The sequence below is a fragment of the Hyperolius riggenbachi genome, chromosome 2 (genome assembly GCF_040937935.1).
Source record: "Hyperolius riggenbachi isolate aHypRig1 chromosome 2, aHypRig1.pri, whole genome shotgun sequence".
Taxonomy (NCBI): domain Eukaryota; kingdom Metazoa; phylum Chordata; class Amphibia; order Anura; family Hyperoliidae; genus Hyperolius; species Hyperolius riggenbachi.
This window is the reverse complement of record NC_090647.1, coordinates 281,114,338-281,131,969: the sequence shown is the minus strand read 5'-3', so window position 1 is coordinate 281,131,969 and position 17,632 is coordinate 281,114,338. Positions and strand designations below refer to the sequence as shown.

Sequence of the window (17,632 nt, the reverse complement as noted above, 5' to 3'; positions counted from 1 at the left end):
CACTGCTATGTATCCCCTTGTATTATTTCTTTCTGCTTCAAACACAATTAGGAATGACAGCTGAATGAATTCTGCGCCCCCTCCTACACTGCGCCCTGAGGCTGGAGCCTCTCCAGCCTATGCCTCGGCCCGGCCCTGTCCAGCAGCAAAGTATTACAACTAGAAACCAGCAAACTGTTCACATAAAATGATAAAAAGAGCGTACATGCAAATTGCGTGCAGCTTGGAATTAGGCCAATTAAATGCACTTCCTCCTGATTTTGATTCGTAGATGCATATAATCTGCAAACTAGAATTATTATTCTCATTGACCATTTCTTCAAATTTACTGACCAACGTGTCGGTTCTGTCAGATTTCTACTACCTACTGTAAGTGACAGAAAGATGGGAGAAGAGTAATTAATGACTTATTTTAATCTGGGAGAAATGTACTTCTTATTTGTATGTGTTTACATGTATTTTACATTTTTTTATGATAGTGGTCCTTTAAGGAATTTGTAGTACAGCTTTAATATAAAGGTTATCAGGCATTATTTATTCTGTTACCTTACTGTTTTGCCTTTTCAGAAATGCATGACATCATTTTACTAAACTTACACACATTTGAATAGTGAGAAAAGGGAATCATACTGCAGTAAGTATTTATAGGTTGGTTCTTTGCTGCCTCCTGCTGGCCTGTTTGCATCATGACCGGCTTCTGAAGGGAATTATTCAGACAAGAATTACTCAGACCAGGATTGATTTCTGTTTATTGACACACGTTTATGAGGAATCACTGGAGAGACAACTGATGATAAAATGTCTCGTGAAAGACAGAGTCTATATGCAGCGTTCATGTGCATGTACCCTTACCTTATCACTGATAACAATGCAACATCTCTGACAAAGGTATCATGGCATGACCTTTGTATATATGGGGTCCACAAATATACACATGGATTCCAGGCTGAGGGACTGGCATAATCTACTTTATTACCCGGTGATGGATGTTTGTGCATATTTAGGTTTTGGATGAATCTTTGATTCAGGTTTGTACACAAGCCTTGCTACCCTGCCGAGCATCCAAGAGTGCACCAATTGCTGTGGACACAGTGTGCTTGTAAGTATATATACAACTCTCCATACAGCGCTGTTTGAAGAATGTGTCCAGCATTCTCAGATCTTCCATTTTCTGCTGTACAGAAGATGATTCATGGCCATCATACAACGCATTATCTTGGCAGTGGTGATGTGCAGTAGAGAGTGACAGGTCAGTAAAGTACAGCACACATAAAATGCTTCAGAGCTGCAACATACACAGGACTGGGGCTAGGATGATCAGACACTGAACTGTAGTGATGGAGGAATAAAGACTATTATGGCATTATGAGACTGTGTACATCAATAACACTTTAAAAATTGGTAAAGCCAGCTGCCAGCATTGGATGGGTGTATACCAGGCCCACCCTACAACGTGAGTTATCAGGGTCCTCTACCAGACAAAAAATAACAATTGATATTTTGAATCATAACTATGAAGTGAGCTACATTATTAAGGATCTGACTGCTTAGCACAAATAATCATATCCTCATCTAAGCTTCACATACAATATTTAGTTCATGTCAGCTGGCCACCAGATTACTGCCTAAAGGATAACTGTCGCGAAAATCTTTAAATTTATAATACATGTAAGCATATACAGATAAGAAGTACATTTCTTCCAGGGTAAAATGTTGCTGACACTTATAGAAATCTGACAGAACCGACAGGTTTTGGACTAGCCCATCTCCTCATGGGGGGTTATCTGGGTTTTATGACAGTTACTCCGTTCAACTGCCAAAAAAGTGTATGGTGAGCAGGGAGGCTGGCCAGCATCTTTGTATAAATCTTTTTCAGGGAGCGTCTTTATAAAGAATAAAGGCCATGCTGAGAATCCCCTATGGAGAGATGGACTAGCCCAAAACCTGTCGGTTCTGTCAGATTTCTACTGCTTAATGTAAGTGACAGCAACATAGGAGAAAAGTGATTTATGGCTCATTTTACTCTGGAAACTTACTTCTTATTTGTATGTGTTTACATATATTTAAAATGTTAAGATTTTTGCAACAGTGGTCCTTTAAGTACCAAAGAAAATGGGGCCAGATTCTTTCTATTTATCTCTACTAGAGAAGCCAAAAGAAATAAGCCGGTACTGGTCTGCCTATGAAACCCCTCTCCAGTCCTTTTGGTACCATACACAGCTGCCTTCACGTGCCTCTAAAATGGCTAGAGTGCAAGGAAATCTAATCAGTGCCCCTTAAATTACCCTATAATGGGTTTAAAACGCACAAGTATTTTGCTGGGGAAAACATGTACCACAAACAGCAAGAAGGGAAACGGATCTGTAAGAGGAGGCATAACGCTCCAGTGCTGCTCTGCAGGAGAGCACAAGGCAGTGGTACAGGACCAGGGATGTACACAGTCTCTCTGCACAGCAGATGTCTTGATGCAGGCCTAAGATAGTCACTTGATTAGACACAGACCCATCTTTTGTTTCACGCAGTGGTAGTGCAAGGGACACACGTACAATGGCTCACTGGAGAAGAGCTCTGATCTGCTTGGATGTGGTATCGTCATTCAGGTGACGGGTTGTATATCTAAAAGCAAAAGAGATGATGTTACCAAATAAACTGGCTGCATCGCCCCCTCCATGCAGGTATTGTATAACAGTAAGTACCTGAGAGCATTGAGAAGCCCTTCTGTGCTAGTGGATGGCTGGTCTTTCAGCACCTTGATGCAGCCTTTCATCTGCAAACAAAGGCAGTATTCATAAAGTGCATATGCTGAACGCTATACAAAGCAGCAATTAGTACACACATATATGCAGTTTCTTTAGTCACGTTACACACTAGCATTTTAAAGATCACCAAGAATGTCGGTACACATGCATAATGTCAGTAAGTGTATTCATTGATATACAACAGGTTATGGAAAACTCCTCAGGAGCTGTATGCCTGTGGGTAACTGCTAGCTGTGGTGACAGAGCACGAGAGCAGTGGTCATTAACAAGGAAATTTATATTAGATAAGACTCGCGCTCAACAAGACTAAATGAATTTAAGCCACATATATATCCAATGCCGTACTTTCCCAGTGGCTCAAGTAAATAAAATAAAATTGTATTCAAACAAATGGCCTAGTTTCCAGGACCTAAACTTAAAACAATGTGTCAGACCTTCACCACACATAAACATACTACGCCATAGAGATTTTCTTTCCTTCCCTATATGACCTGCATACGGTTGGAGACATATTGGAGGAGCTGCTGAGATGTACTGGCTGGACCACTCGTGTTTGATGCCAACTGTTGTAATTGGCATTGAAATCTGGTGAGCATAATCGTTTTTCTGTAATAAGGATAGCGTTTGAAGGGTCATCAAGGATTCAAGCACATCAACTAAGAACTTTTATTGAAATTAAGACCTTTTTTCATTTTAGGACTCTATAACTTGGACCTTTAGCTGAATAATAATTATGCAATAATTTATTGTGGACACTTAATTAACCCATTCACACCCTGCACAAAACTTGTGGGATGTGTGGTGAAGGTCTGACACATTGTTTTAAGTTTAGGTCCTGGAAACTAGGCCATTTGTTTGAATGCAATTTTATTGTATTTACTTGAGCCACTGGGAAAGTACGGCATTGGATATATATGTGGCTTAAATTCATTTAGTCCTGTTGAGCGCGAGTCTTATCTAATATAAATTTTTATACTCAGGGTATACACCCCTTGTTGACTACAGCGCACCGGGCAAAGGAACATATATCGCTGTATATTGGTGATTACACCCATATCTTTTGCCTTGAGGAGCGCACTTTTTTACCCATCTAACATTAACAAGGAAATGTCTGTACACACTATACAGCTCAGCTTTTTGGAGCAGCAGTCAAGACAAATAACATCTACATCACGCTTTTCTCCTGGTGTACTCAAAGCGCCAGAGCTGCAGCCACTAGGACATGCTCTATAGGCAGTAGCAGTGTTAGGGAGTCTTGCCCAAGGTCTCCTACTGAATAGGTGCTGGCGTACTGAGCAGGAAAAGCTGAGATTCAAACCCTGGTCTCCTGTATTAGAGGCAGAGCCCTTAACGAGCACACTATCCTGCCAGTAGCAGTACATCATTGTCAAGTAGCAGATTCCTAAATAAATGTCAGGCACTTGCAACTATCTATTTACATAGAATACTTATTGTTGAACTTGCTGTTTTACATGGGACTCTGTATCATAAGAACTGTAAAATGCTGACATTCAGTGGTGTAAGTACAGAGCCAGGGGCCCCCAGTCACATGATAAAGATGACCAAAACCAACTCTCCATGGACAACCACTTTGTGAGAGATGTAAGGAGATGGATAGGAATGGTTTCTTAATAATAACCACTATTCAAAGTACATAGAGAGGTTATCATTATATTACAGAGCCAATTAAAAGCATTTGTAGTGACTGAAAGATTCAGGGGCCCTGGTGCAATTGCAACGTCTGCATTCCCTATTGCTTCACCACTGCCGGCATTTCAGAAGTGCTATTGTGTCCACAAGACTGTACTCAGTAAAGTAGACTTACCATTTACTTTTAACCTTTGCATGCATAAATTGCTTTCACACCACTCTATATAATAAAAATACTAACTTGCCCAGGAATATTATGTTTCATTCATGAACAGCATCCTTGGAGCTTCTGTCATGTGACAGATCTCAGATGAGCATTATGAGATCTTGATGTCAGCTATTACATTAAAACTAAACATTCAGAGAGGAAGTATATGCATATGGAAGATACATATCATCAGAAGGATGCTTGGCCAGACCCTGGTAGAGTTGGCTTCTCTAATTGTGGCAGAGCCTTGAAAGTAAGCGGTTTGATTTGGTATTTTCAGATCTCACCTGAGAACATTTTATGGTTAGTTTATCTTTGATTGGTTCTTTGTAACAAGTGTGGATTTCAATTTTGCCCAATACAGTACAGGTCCTCTTCAAAGTGCATTCCGTAGGTAGTGGCATCAGAACAAAGCTCCTCTCTGCTGATTTAGTTATTACTAGATTGCCTTTCATGTCTATGTGTATTATAATAAAATCAATAGGAAACCTCGCTATGCCGGTCTGCCCTAGTTAACTGCAAATTAAATTAGATCAATGCATGGACATTCATCTACAATATCTATTTTAAATAAAAATTCTGTGTGGCTTTATTTAGCATTAAGTAATTATATCTATTTATATTGCTTTATCTCCATTATTACTGTATTAATTATATGTAAAGTAATATACAAGATAAAGCAAAAGGATGAGTATTTCCTAGAGGTAGTGTGGATTTCTGCCATCTACTCTATAGTTGTCAGTGGCATACAAAATAACAGGAGTTGCAGGCCCCATCTGGTACCCTACACCCTTAGGCCATCTAGATATTTATCTATGGGCTGGGTGAACAGGGGACACAGGGAAAGAATTATCAAAACCAGGACAAGGGAAAAAAAGGGAAAAACTGCAGCAAAAGTAGAACAGCTGCTCAGAGCAACCAATCAGAATCCACGGTTGCACTTGATTTGCTCCAGTTTTCATTGCACAGCGTTTGATAAATCTGCTCCACAAAGCCTTTTAGTTGGTCTTGTGAAATAAACCGCTCTCTTGCAAGTTACTGTACAGTGGCATTCTCAAAGCACAAACCCCAGTGTGGCACCCTGTGTGTCAAATACTTACATCAATTTTGGAGGTCTTTGCAAATGCTCCAACAGGATGTACATGATCATACAGGATGATAACACCAACCATGACTCGCATACAGAACAATAAAGTCTCATTGCTGGTAAAACGGCTACGGTACCCACTAGGGATGAGAAAAAAAACAAAACACATAGCACAAAATAAAATTAATGATGTAAATCTAATTCATAGTTTATTTTTGTAGGTACAATGCTAAAAAGAAAATATGTTTTATTCCATAAGGGCACATATTTATAAAAGTATAATCACACATGTATATACAGTATTTCAGCCTGAATGATTCATAATTTATACTTCCTAATAAAGCTCTGTTGAGTTACTATTAGTGCTACTGTATAGCAGTGGTTTTCTACCTTACTGGGAAAAGCGCCTATTATGACTCAGTTACCCCTTATGTATTTATAGGCTACTAACACAATTTTTCTGTTTCTTAGAATCCCAACTTGTGTCAGAGGGATATGTAAAGACCAGTAAAATCCAGAGTTATTTGTGGGTGTATTGAAGTACAGTAGTGTCATACCTATGTTTACTTGGACCACAATGACTAAATGCCTCCTGCAGTGTTAGGGTCTGAAGTTTTACCTTGTACCTTCACTCCTGTTGGCAGTCTGGTTTTCTTCCACATCCCAAAAACTTATTTAAAACTGGTTTCTGTAACAAGCATGGATATGGCGGCTGCTGACTCGCAGGGGGTGTCTGCAGCCGCCTCTCTCCCTGGCTCTCAAGTGTTATCCGTTCCCTTGGCGTCAAGCACGTCGGGAACGGTGTTGTCTCCAGCTCATAGGACAGGACCTTTATGCGGGCAGAAGGCACGTCAGCTGACCTGCCAGTCGGCTGACGTCACTGGTGACTCTCGCTGCTTGGATTGGTGGGTTCCATGGTGGGAGTGGCTGGAAGCGTACCTCCGCTTCATAAGCCTCCAGTCTTCATTAATTCCTTGACTGCTGTTGTGAATACTTTGTGTAAGCGCTCAGACCTTAGACTAGTGCCAGGTGTTGAAACCAAGGACTTCACACCAAGACTAGGATTATTGTTAATTGTATTTGATTACCTGTGTATGATTCTGGCTATATCTCTGACCTTGCTTTCTGCTTAGCGTTTATGTGCTTCTGCCTATCTGACTAGTTGCTGAACCTTTGCCTGTCTACTCGTTATCCTTCTGCCTTACGATTCTGTACTGATACTACCTCTCTGTTGCCGAACTTGGCCTGTCTGACCTTCTACTCACCAGTGGGCCCTCGCCACTGGTGAGGCTCTATTGGCTCGCCAGCTTCTCTGGTGAAATAGTCTCTTACTGCTCTATTAGTGACTGATAGCACCTTTCCAGCTCCACTGGAAAGGTCTGATCAAGTCTATACAGTCACTCACTCCACTAGTACCTTACCAGCTCCGCTGGAGAAGGACTAGACTGTATATTTCTATTCTCTTTCTGTTTGTACCTATTCCAGTCCTCTGAAAAAGGTCTGTGCTATTTTATACATTCAGCATACTGTTAGGACCTTACCAGCTCCTCTGGTAAGGCCTCTCAATACTAATAAAGTTACGGTTGCACCAATACACAACTCTCTCAGTATCTTGTCCAGCTATACTCACATTATTGGTGATTCTGCAGATCACCACATAATCGGGTATAGTGTCTGTATTATTGGTGATACTGCAGATCACCTAATAATCAGACGTCTGAGTTGCAGCACCCAACCGTTACAGTTTCCCTCCAAAACTGAAAATGGTAGGGATTTGTTTGTGAGCACTTCCGAAAAACATGCACTAATCAATGTAGTCTATAAAGTGCTGTGGAAATGTCAGCACAATATAAATGAATAACAAGTATAATTAAGTATAATTAAAAGGCAAGGCTGTACCATGGTGGTCACCAGACTATCATGACTTATTTAAAAATAACTGGTACCGTACAACCTGGAGTAATAGGTACATGGGTAATTTTTTGATCCACTTATCCTATGATGTGATCCCTTCTCAAGCAAAGGAAAGCTATAAAATGGAGTAGCTCAAAGACAGAAAAGAATGGTGCAATAGCTGGCCTCTCCATCTCTGACACTACTCTTTGTCATGTTTGAGACATTCCATTGTAGAGATTTCAAACCTCAGTAGCCAATCATATTTAATCGGTTGAAAGACGCAAGCATACTGACTGGAGGCTCTGTATACTTTTGCTCAACTTTTCTTTGCTGCTTTCTTGATAAATTAGCCCAGAATGTCATTCCCAGCACAAAGTACTGCAAAAAGTTGTCAGTCTACTCTTCACTCATACCTTAGCATCTATTGGTATTGCATGGCTAAGCAACCTTGCACAGCTTCCATCAACCATCTACAGCATTGTTTAGTTGTCAAGCACTGAATCCACAGGTCTAAAACTCTCTCCAATTATGTTATCTATGGCAAACAGGTAAAGGTTCAATCGAGAATGACATGCTGTGCGTAGCAACCTTACCAAAAAGACACAGACTAAAGTGACAAGGGCATTCTAAAAAGTTCTTTGCCCAACTCACTTTAAAAAATCTGACCATAACATTGCCATTGTTGCTAAGAAAGGTATCATTTTATGTTGTGAAGCTCCATGAAATGTGTGAAGTTATGAAGTGTTGAGCCTCAGGCTGTCGAAAAGTTTCTGTTCCTATAGAAGGAAACTCCAAAGGAAATCTACTAATGCATGATACCAAAAATTCTGTGACAAGTGCCTGTGTCATACTCAGATGCGAAGAAGTCCCAAGGCTCAGCTTGTAAATGTTAAGATTGAAGATGCAGAAAGATCTAGGAGGCATTTAATAATGTTAACTCCTGAATTGATGATCATTGTCATAACCTGATTAAATATTGCCTATAACTATTGGCATAATAGCCTGGTGTTCCACCATCTGTATGGAGTTTATATTTTCTCTATATTGGCATGGGTTTATTCTGAGTACTTTGTTTCCTTCCTTTTTCCAAATATATACTGATTGGTTAATTGGTTTTTTTCCACATCCCAAAAATACTGATAAGTAAATTGGTTCCTCTCTCAAAATTGGTCTTATATCATGGTATGGATATATGACTATGGCTAGGGGTTAGATTTTGAGCTCCTCTGAAGGATGGTTAGTGACATGACAATGTACAATGTTATAAATAAGCATTACAACCAATAAATAAATGCATAATAATATTTAGGGATGTCTAGGGAAGGTATTGGATTTGCAGTTTATGATCAGTTAGGTATATAGACACTGCCAGCCAAGTAGGTGCCAAAATGTCTACATTCTGATAAGGAACACAATTGAGTAGACAACTCAATTCTGATTTTACAGAATAATGATTGATTTAGTAATATGTTTTTTGGAACAACTTGTTACTATTGATGAAATATGCAATGGAGTAAATACAGGATAGCAATGTGTGGATTAGCATGTAAATTTCATTGCTCTGGGTCATCGCCGCATTTCACTTGTGAAAGAAGAAAAGTATTCTTGAAAACGGCAGGTGATTACAGACCTACTGCACTAGTGTACGCATGCGTTACGACACAAAGCATGACAGCAGGAAGTTTCGCTTTGACGCATATCAGCGGCGCTAGTTCTAATTTACCCGATGGGAAACTGTATTTTAAATGTTCCCAATGGCATTACACTGTAACGCTCTGGAACGATTAACTAATGTGAATGGTAGCAAGAATGTCAATAGACTTTGCTTGTCGCATTCTACGTGCGGTTTGTAAGAACAGATGACCCAGCACCTAGTGTGAAAAGAGCCTGAATATTTATTGACCATCTGTGAAAAAAGACAATTATGCAGTTTCTGAGATTTGGATAGTTATGTAGGGATTCAGTTTTTACCTGTGTTATAAGGGATTCTTATCTAGGGATTATATGCACATGTGATTTTTTTTTATCCTTTTCACTGCATGTGAATTATTGATTATACAATAACTGGGATCTACACCTAGGCGTGTCCGTATATACTGCACTTAAAGAGGCACTGAAGCAAAAAAAAATTATGATATAATGATTTGTATGTGTAGTACAGCTAAGAAATAAAACATTAGGAGCAGAGACATAAGTCTAATATTGTTTCCAGTACAGGAAGAGTTAAGAAACTCCTGTTATCTATGCAAAGGAGACATTGAGCTCCACAACTTTCAAAGTCGCAGAGAGCTCTGTCTTATGAAGCTTGTTATCTCAACTGTCAGTCACCGTATTTTCTTTTTCTCTCCAGAGGACAGTTCAAAAGTTCACTGGCCTGCTCTGTAAAATCATTTAGAATGCTGAGTAGTGTGTAAACTGCAAATATTAGAGAATGATACAATGTTAGAAAAAAACTATATATAACTGAAAATACAAATACGAGAATATTTTTCTTTGCTACTAATGTTCTAGTAATTATCCATACTATACAATCAATTTATTATATCATCATTTTTTTTTCCCGTCAATGTCTTTTTAAGTTGGGCAGTGACAGTGCCCACTTTTTTTTTTACTGGTTTGCGCATGCAAAGAAAAAAAAAACCTACATAACGCATTTGACCATTCCCAAAACAAAAAAACTTGCAGCTTAATATTTATTTTTCCCTGCACGTTGTTCATGTTTTACATTTAGATGTATTAAATTTCTCCTGCACGTGCCAACTTTTTAATGCATAGGAGCATGTATGGCATGTGTTAGAAAATACATCTGCGAATATGTGTATGTAAATGCAGTCATTAGTGTGATCATAGTTAATTACTTGCAGTAAAGCTCAGTTGCTCTGCTGCCCTGATGTTTTGCTGAATTGGACAGCAGATCAGATGAACCTTGCAGTGATTTTATATAGGCTGGATAACATCCATCCATTTCAATGTGGCCATTTTGTTACTTGAGTTTTTGCAAAGGACAATCCTAACAATTCTTATTACTTGCCATTAATTTTCTGAGTATCATGCAAGGGGCTTGATTCACTAAGAAAAATAGCATGCCTTATCAAAGTTAACACGCCTTATCAAAGTCAACACGCCTTATCAGAGTAGCATAGCAAGCACTACGAACCCGCAAGGGCTCAGGGCAGGACGAGTGAAGCTCTCGTCATTGCCAATTAGCAGGCATAATTTTTCTATGCTACTCTGATAAGGCGCGATAACTTTAATAAGTCGTGTTATCTCTGATAAAGCACGCTATTTGTCTTAGTGAATCAAGCCCATTGGCTTCAAAATGGCAGCAGACCTTGCAATGGACCACAGCGCATTCACAGCACAGCGTATCTGTACAATACAGATACAGTACTATTCCTGCTGAAACCAGTGGCATGTATAGAGGGGTACAGGCATGGCTCATGCCATGGGTGCCACTGTACTATGGGCGCCATGCGTGCCCCATGCCACCAGTGTCTGCTGCTCTGCCTTCCTTCCTGGTGCTGCCCTCATCTGAGCCTCGTCTCTGTGACCGTTGCACTGAACCGAGCCTTATGGCCCATACTCACGAGGGACCTTTGTCGCCTCAACACGCGGCGCGCGCGTGTTGCGGCGACAGGTCGCCCGTGAGTATGGGCCGTCGCGCGCGCGCGCGCGCACCCCGAACTGTCGCCCGTCGCTCATGTCGCCATGCGATTGAAAGTTTCAATCGCATGGCGACAGTCGCCGCCGCACCTCCCCCGCAACTGTCGCTAGTCCGCGTGAGTACGCGGACTAGCGACAGCAACCTCCATTGTGGTAAATGGAGCTTCCGGCGGGGGGAGGAGGAACGTCGGCGACAGCTTCCGTCTCGCCGCTGGTTCCTCTTCCGCGTGTGTACGCGGAGGGACCTGGCGAGGAGCTGTCGCCGGCCTGTCGCCCACACGCTCACGTGCGCTGGCGACAGGCCACTTCTGCAGCCCGTGAGTACGGGCCATTACTTTTTAAGAAGTCAAAGCTCTACTGTAAAGCAAACACAGGCTCACTTGGCATCTTATAAATCAACTCCCTCTGTGTCCAGTTGAACAAACAGGCACTTAACAGAGTTTAGAAGAATTTGGTTCCAGGATACTTACGGATTCTCGAGCATAACTCTGCATACACAGGCCATAGTGCTCAAACAGTCTGTCGTGTCCTCAATTGGCAAAGACTTGTTCTGCAGGAATATTGAAAAGAATTATTACTGTAGAGTATAGGTTTAAAGCAATACTGTTCTTTATTGAACTCTGAAGTCACAAAATCCAGAAAGCTACAGTACAGGTTAGCCTCCTATACGTGGGAGCAGAGTATAGTTCTCTGTGGTGAAATCTTTACTTTTTCTATCCATGCTTACCTCAGACACAAACTTGGTAGTTGCATTGCTCAGCGTTTTAAGCATAGGTGTGGCATCCGCATAAAACAAAGACATGCGATTGGCCATCTCATTGTTTACATCACACTCCGCATCAACCTAAAACACAGAGACCGGCTTTTAGATCAGGAATCCTTACTAGGTTGGAAACAAAACCTTAAATAAATTTACAGGCGTTACCTGGAAGTTGTTTAGCCGGTTGCGGCTCACAGTCCGTCTATAGTAGCTAAAGTCATTTTGTATTGCAGGATTTGTCATCTGAAAATATAAAAGAGTCAAATAAAAAGTTATTGCAAGTGTAATGCAGTAATATTGTACTCATAAATTATTTCATGGTCTCTCTCAGATAACTTTCTATATTACGTCTACCTCTGTTACCAAGCACTGTAATACAGCACAGGATATTTGGGCGCAGCCGGTGCCACCATAGACCATAATAGGAATTACGGCTATAGCAGCGCACAGGGAGTAACTTCGGCGCTGTCAGAAGAGGAAGCTGAAGTTACTTTTAAAACTCTGTAATTTGGGCCCCCAGCAATAGCTGGAAGCCGAATTACATCCTTCCCCACCATCCACATGGACCTAGAGGGGGAATAGTAATTAACGCCGCCAGGAACTTGTGTAGCAGCAGGGTGCGCCATATATTGGCTGTATCCTGCACCCAAGTCCAGGGGCATAACTAGAAATCCCCAGGCCCCCCTGCAAAAAAAAAAAAATCCGGGCCCCCCTCCCTAGGGCCCGCTCAGGGACTTTTGGGGGGCAGGAGGGGTCGCAACATAAGAGGAGAGCGTGGCCGCAGATCGGTGGGGAGGGGGGACATTTTCCCCCCTCCCTCCCTCACCTTGGGCTCTCCTCTCAGCGCGCTTCCTGCTGCAATCATTGGTGGCAGTGGGCAGCAGCGGCGGCAGGCAGGTCACATACCTCCTGAGCGGGCTCTAGGGGGGCCCCGGGGCCCCCCGCGGGGGCAGGGGTTGCATCCCCTATTGTTACGCCTGTGCCCAAGTCTCCTGGTGGCGATTTCATACGTACGCCTGTCAGTGTACCAATTATAACATAGTAAACAGAATTGATAATAAAGATTCCGATAGACGTGAAATGATCAATGCACAATGTGGCCCATTATGATGGTATCAGAAAAACATCATATGGTTATTGAGAAATTCCTGTGGGTTGGTGATCTTGAGGGCAAAATCAAGAAATGTATCTTCATAGCTGATGCTAATTTTCCCTTTGGATATCAGCAATACACCAGAGGTTTTCTCATGCTTTAAGAAAATAAATGCAAACTGAGATCATAATTGTATGACAAAACGATTGTGCACTTCTGATATCTTCTGACGGCCTCATATTTTTCAAATATGAAAAGTTAAAAGTAAATCTAGAAGTTTTCTAGCTGGAATGTTTAGTGAGTCCCATGTGAGCAGGCCTCCACACCTATTCCAAATCAGTGACTAGAGATGATTAATCTCTCTTTCTGATTGCTTGTAGATCATGTAATTGCAACCAGCCAATCAGATACTTATAAATCTAGCTATGATTTATCATCGCGATACAGCTAGCCATACGCTTGGAAATCTACTTGCTCCACCAAACGAATCATAGCTTCCTGATGGGCGTACGAGAAGAATCGGCGTGAGAGACTTGGGCGCAGGATACAGCCGGCATAGGGCTGATCCTGCTGCTGCACAAGTCCCGGCCATGTTAAATACTATTCCCCCTTCAGGCTGCCATGGATGGTGGGGAATGAAATAATTGCTGGAGGCCGAATTATAGTGTTTTAAAAGTAACTTCAGCTCCATCTTCTGACTGCGCCGAAGTTATTCCCTGTGCGCCCAAGTCTCCTGTGCTGGATTCACTGTGTTCGTCTGACGGGCAGGCCCGTTTCTAGGGCCGTGCGGGGCATGCCACCGCCCGGGGCGCTGTTGGGAGGAGGGCGCTATAATGGAGGGGGGAGCCGGAGCCGCGGGGAGGGCAGCCCTCCCTCTCCCGGGCCGCCCTCCGTGCTCCCCCCTCAGATGCAGAGCGAGCAGCCAGGAAGCACTGTTTACAACTCACCTCCCTGGCTCCAAGCGCCGCTCTCTTGCTGCCGATCTCTTCTCTCTGCATAGATGCGGATACACATGCTGCTTCCGGCTAAACAGGAAGCAGCGTGTGTATCCGCATCTATGCAGAGAGAGGAGACCGGCGGCGAGAGAGCAGCGCTTGGAGCCAGGCAGGTGAGTTGTATACAGCGCTTCCTGGCTGCTCGCTCTGCATCTGAGGGGGGAGCACGGAGGGCGCCCGGGAGAGGAGAGGGAGGGAGAGGTCGGGCTGCCCTCCCCGCGGCTCCGGCTCCCCCCTCCATTATAGGCGACAGCTACCTATCTAACCTATCCTGGGGGCACCTACCTAATCTAACCTATGCTGGGGGGAAGCTACCTAATCTAACCTACACTGGGGGGCAGCTACCTATCTAACCTATACTGAGGGGCACCTACCTAATCTAACATACACTGGGGGGCAGCTACCTATCCAACCTACACTGGGGGGCACCTACCTAATCTAACATACACTGGGGGGCACCTACCTAATCTAACCTATACTGGAGGGCACCTACCTAATCTAACATACACTGGGGGGCACCTACCTAATCTAACCTACACTGGGGGGCATCTACCTAATCTAACCTATACTGGGGGGCAGCTACCTATCTAACCTATACTGGGGGCGCTTATCTAACCTGTATTGGGGGCACCTACCTAGCTAGCCTATACAGGTGGCAACTATACTGGCTACCTATATTGCAGGCACCTACCTAAATAACCTATACTGGGGGCACCTACCTATCTAACCTATGCTGGGGGCAACTATTCTGGCTACCTATATTAGAGGCACCCACCTAGCTAACCTGTACTGGGGCACCTACCTATCTAATTCTAACTTATACCGGGGGTGCCTGCCTATCTAACCTATACTGGGGGCAACTATACTGGCTACCTATACTGGAGGCACCTACCTGGCTAACCTATAGCGGGGGCAACTATACTGGCTCACCTATGCCTGGCTACCTATACTGGGGTACTTATTCTTGGCTACCTATACTGGGGGGACCTATACTAAGTGCAACTAGACCTGGCTAACCTATACTGCGGACACCCATACGTTGCTCGGGGGGGCGCAATTTTTACACCCTCGCCCTGGGTGCATTTTAGCCTAGAAACTGCACTGCTGACGGGGAATCTGTTTGAAAAGAAATGCTGCCAATTCTAGCTTTGTACAGATCAAGGTAGTCCAAAGCTATTACATATCACCCATCTGCACCTGATTGAAACTCATCAAGTTTTAGTCTATACTTGGATTAAAATCCATCAACTGAGGCCCAAATTTTAATACACTTTTCATTCAATTTAATAGTCCTTATTCAATTCACTTAAGTTTTTATCTCGTAGGAGATAATTTTTCATATTCTGTTTAAAATAACTTCTCAGCACTCGGTAAAAAAGTCAAGTGACAGGCAGCCTACTGGGCTAATCAAAGTGTCGGGATCACATCCGTTAAAGTCAATGGCCCGTAAGGGGCTCAGGGCGGGACGAGTGTAGGGTTTGTTACTGTCAAGAAATGGGCGAAAGTTACCAGCGCTTGCTATGCTGCACTACCGCTGCATAGTGTGCGCTGAGCGCGGCCTCCTCTGACTAAGCTTAATTAGGCATGCTATGCTGCCACTAGTGCGCGTAGCATGCAGGAACTGAAAATTAAGGCATGCTGATTAAATAGCGTGAGTAACAGGAGCTTACTCACTATTTTTGTTAGAGATTCAAGCCCCTGGTTTGAAAATAGAGGGAGAATAGACTGAATCCAACCCTGCATTGGCAAGCTAGATGAAAAATATAAATGGATCAGCTATAGTCTGCCAGCTACTTTGCTAGGCTGATCCTGGCAGTGGCAGCCAGCCAGTTGGGCCATCTTGGCTGAGAATCTAGTGTGTGTACAGGCATCTTCCAGGTCTGCCAAGATCGCTTTCTGATCCAGCATATCAGATCTTTAGGTGACAATCAGCGACCAAATTCATTAATCCTCTCCCACCCCACCCACCAGAAGCATCGTCCCTCTTCCCTACTCCACAGTAACAGGCATATCACTCTGGAACAGCAGAGTAAGGAGTCTGGACATTGCATAACTCCTGAACTGTTGCCTGAGGGTTCAAGTCCTGATCCCTTTAGGTGACATGCATATATGTAAACACCTTAAAGGACAACTGAAGCGAAAGGGATATGGAGGCTGTCATATATATATATTTTTAAAGGATACCCGAACTGACATGTGACATGATGAGATAGACATGTGTATGTACAGTGCCTAGCACACAAATAACTATGCTGTGTTCCTTTTTTTCTTTCTCTGCCTGAAAGAGTTAAATATCAGGTATGCAAGTGGCTGACTCAGTCCTGACTCAGACAGGAAGTGACTACAGTGTGACCCTCACTGATAAGAAATTCCCCTTTTTTACCACTTTCTTGCTCTCAGAAGGCATTTTCTGCGACAAAAGTGTTTTATAGTTGGCATTTCTTATCAGTGAGGGTCACACTGTAGTCACTTCCTGTCTGAGTCAGGACTGAGTCAGCCACTTGCATACCTGATATTTAATTCTTTCAGGCAGAGAAAGAAAAAATGAACACAGCATAGTTATTTGTGTGCTAGGCACTGTACATACACATATCTATCTCATCATGTCACATGTCAGTTCGGGTATCCTTTAAGCTATACCAGTTGCCTTGCCATCTTGCTTATCCTCTGCCTCTAATACTTTTAGCCATAGGCCATAAATACGCATGCAGCAGATCAGGTGTTTTGACATTATTGTCAGATCTGACAGGATTAGCTGCATGCTTGTTGCTGGTGTTATTCTGACACTACTGCAGCCAAATAGATCAGCAGGGCTGCCAGGCAACCACTTCAGCCCGAGAGCAATTTTCACATATAGGTGCTGCTCCCATTCATTTGTCAATAAATTTATTACTCCTTATCACAGCTAAATGATCTATTTCAGGACAAATTCGGCTTTTATTGTGTGTTAATTTTGTTTAGTAATCGCCTTATTTGCTATGCATTTTAAAGGGAAAATAAGGGAACAAAATAAAATATCAAACTATTTCTCCATTTACATCCATTATAACTTTACATTAAACAGTGCTGACTGTAAGTTAAACCCACTAATTTTATTTGCTCATCCATCCTGGTTATTGCAACATTTAGATTATGTTCCTTGCACAATGTATGGTGACAATATTGTATTTGGAAATAAAGGTGTCTTTTTTTCTGTTTTTTGTTTTTTTGCTTTCTCGTTGTACGCTATCAATGATTACAAGACCTTATTTTGAAAAATAATAGTAATATACCCTCATGGCATACATATTTAAAAAGCCAGGTTCCTAAGGTAACAATATGTTGTTTCTTTCATATTCTGTCACTTTGTTTTCATTTTACAAGTCTTTTATTTTGGTACAGAATATGCGAAATTTAATTTCTTTTGATTCAGTTTGTGACTAAAAAAATACAGGAGACATGGGCCTCAACCCTAAAACTCTATTCTACTACTTATCACAGTTAAAATGATACCACATATGTCTCTTGTAGCGTTGCTAAAA

The 17,632-nt window shown here is 42.3% G+C and overlaps 1 protein-coding gene across 11 annotated transcripts in view; it reads right to left on the bottom strand.

Moving 5' to 3' along the window:
- Positions 1–732: 732 nt before the first annotated feature.
- LOC137546391 (CYFIP-related Rac1 interactor A-like) overlaps positions 733–17,632 on the bottom strand; it is a 384,755-nt gene continuing 367,855 nt past the window's right edge. For all 11 annotated transcript variants that reach the window (XM_068268785.1, XM_068268788.1, XM_068268782.1 and 8 more), the window contains 6 exons: positions 12,189–12,266; positions 11,991–12,107; positions 11,734–11,813; positions 5,718–5,844; positions 2,697–2,767; positions 733–2,616 (listed from right to left, as the gene is read on the bottom strand). In XM_068268785.1, coding sequence (XP_068124886.1) covers positions 2,553–2,616; positions 2,697–2,767; positions 5,718–5,844; positions 11,734–11,813; positions 11,991–12,107; positions 12,189–12,266 — 537 coding nt within the window. In that variant the 3' untranslated portion in view covers positions 733–2,552. The remainder of the gene's footprint in view (positions 2,617–2,696; positions 2,768–5,717; positions 5,845–11,733; positions 11,814–11,990; positions 12,108–12,188; positions 12,267–17,632) is intronic.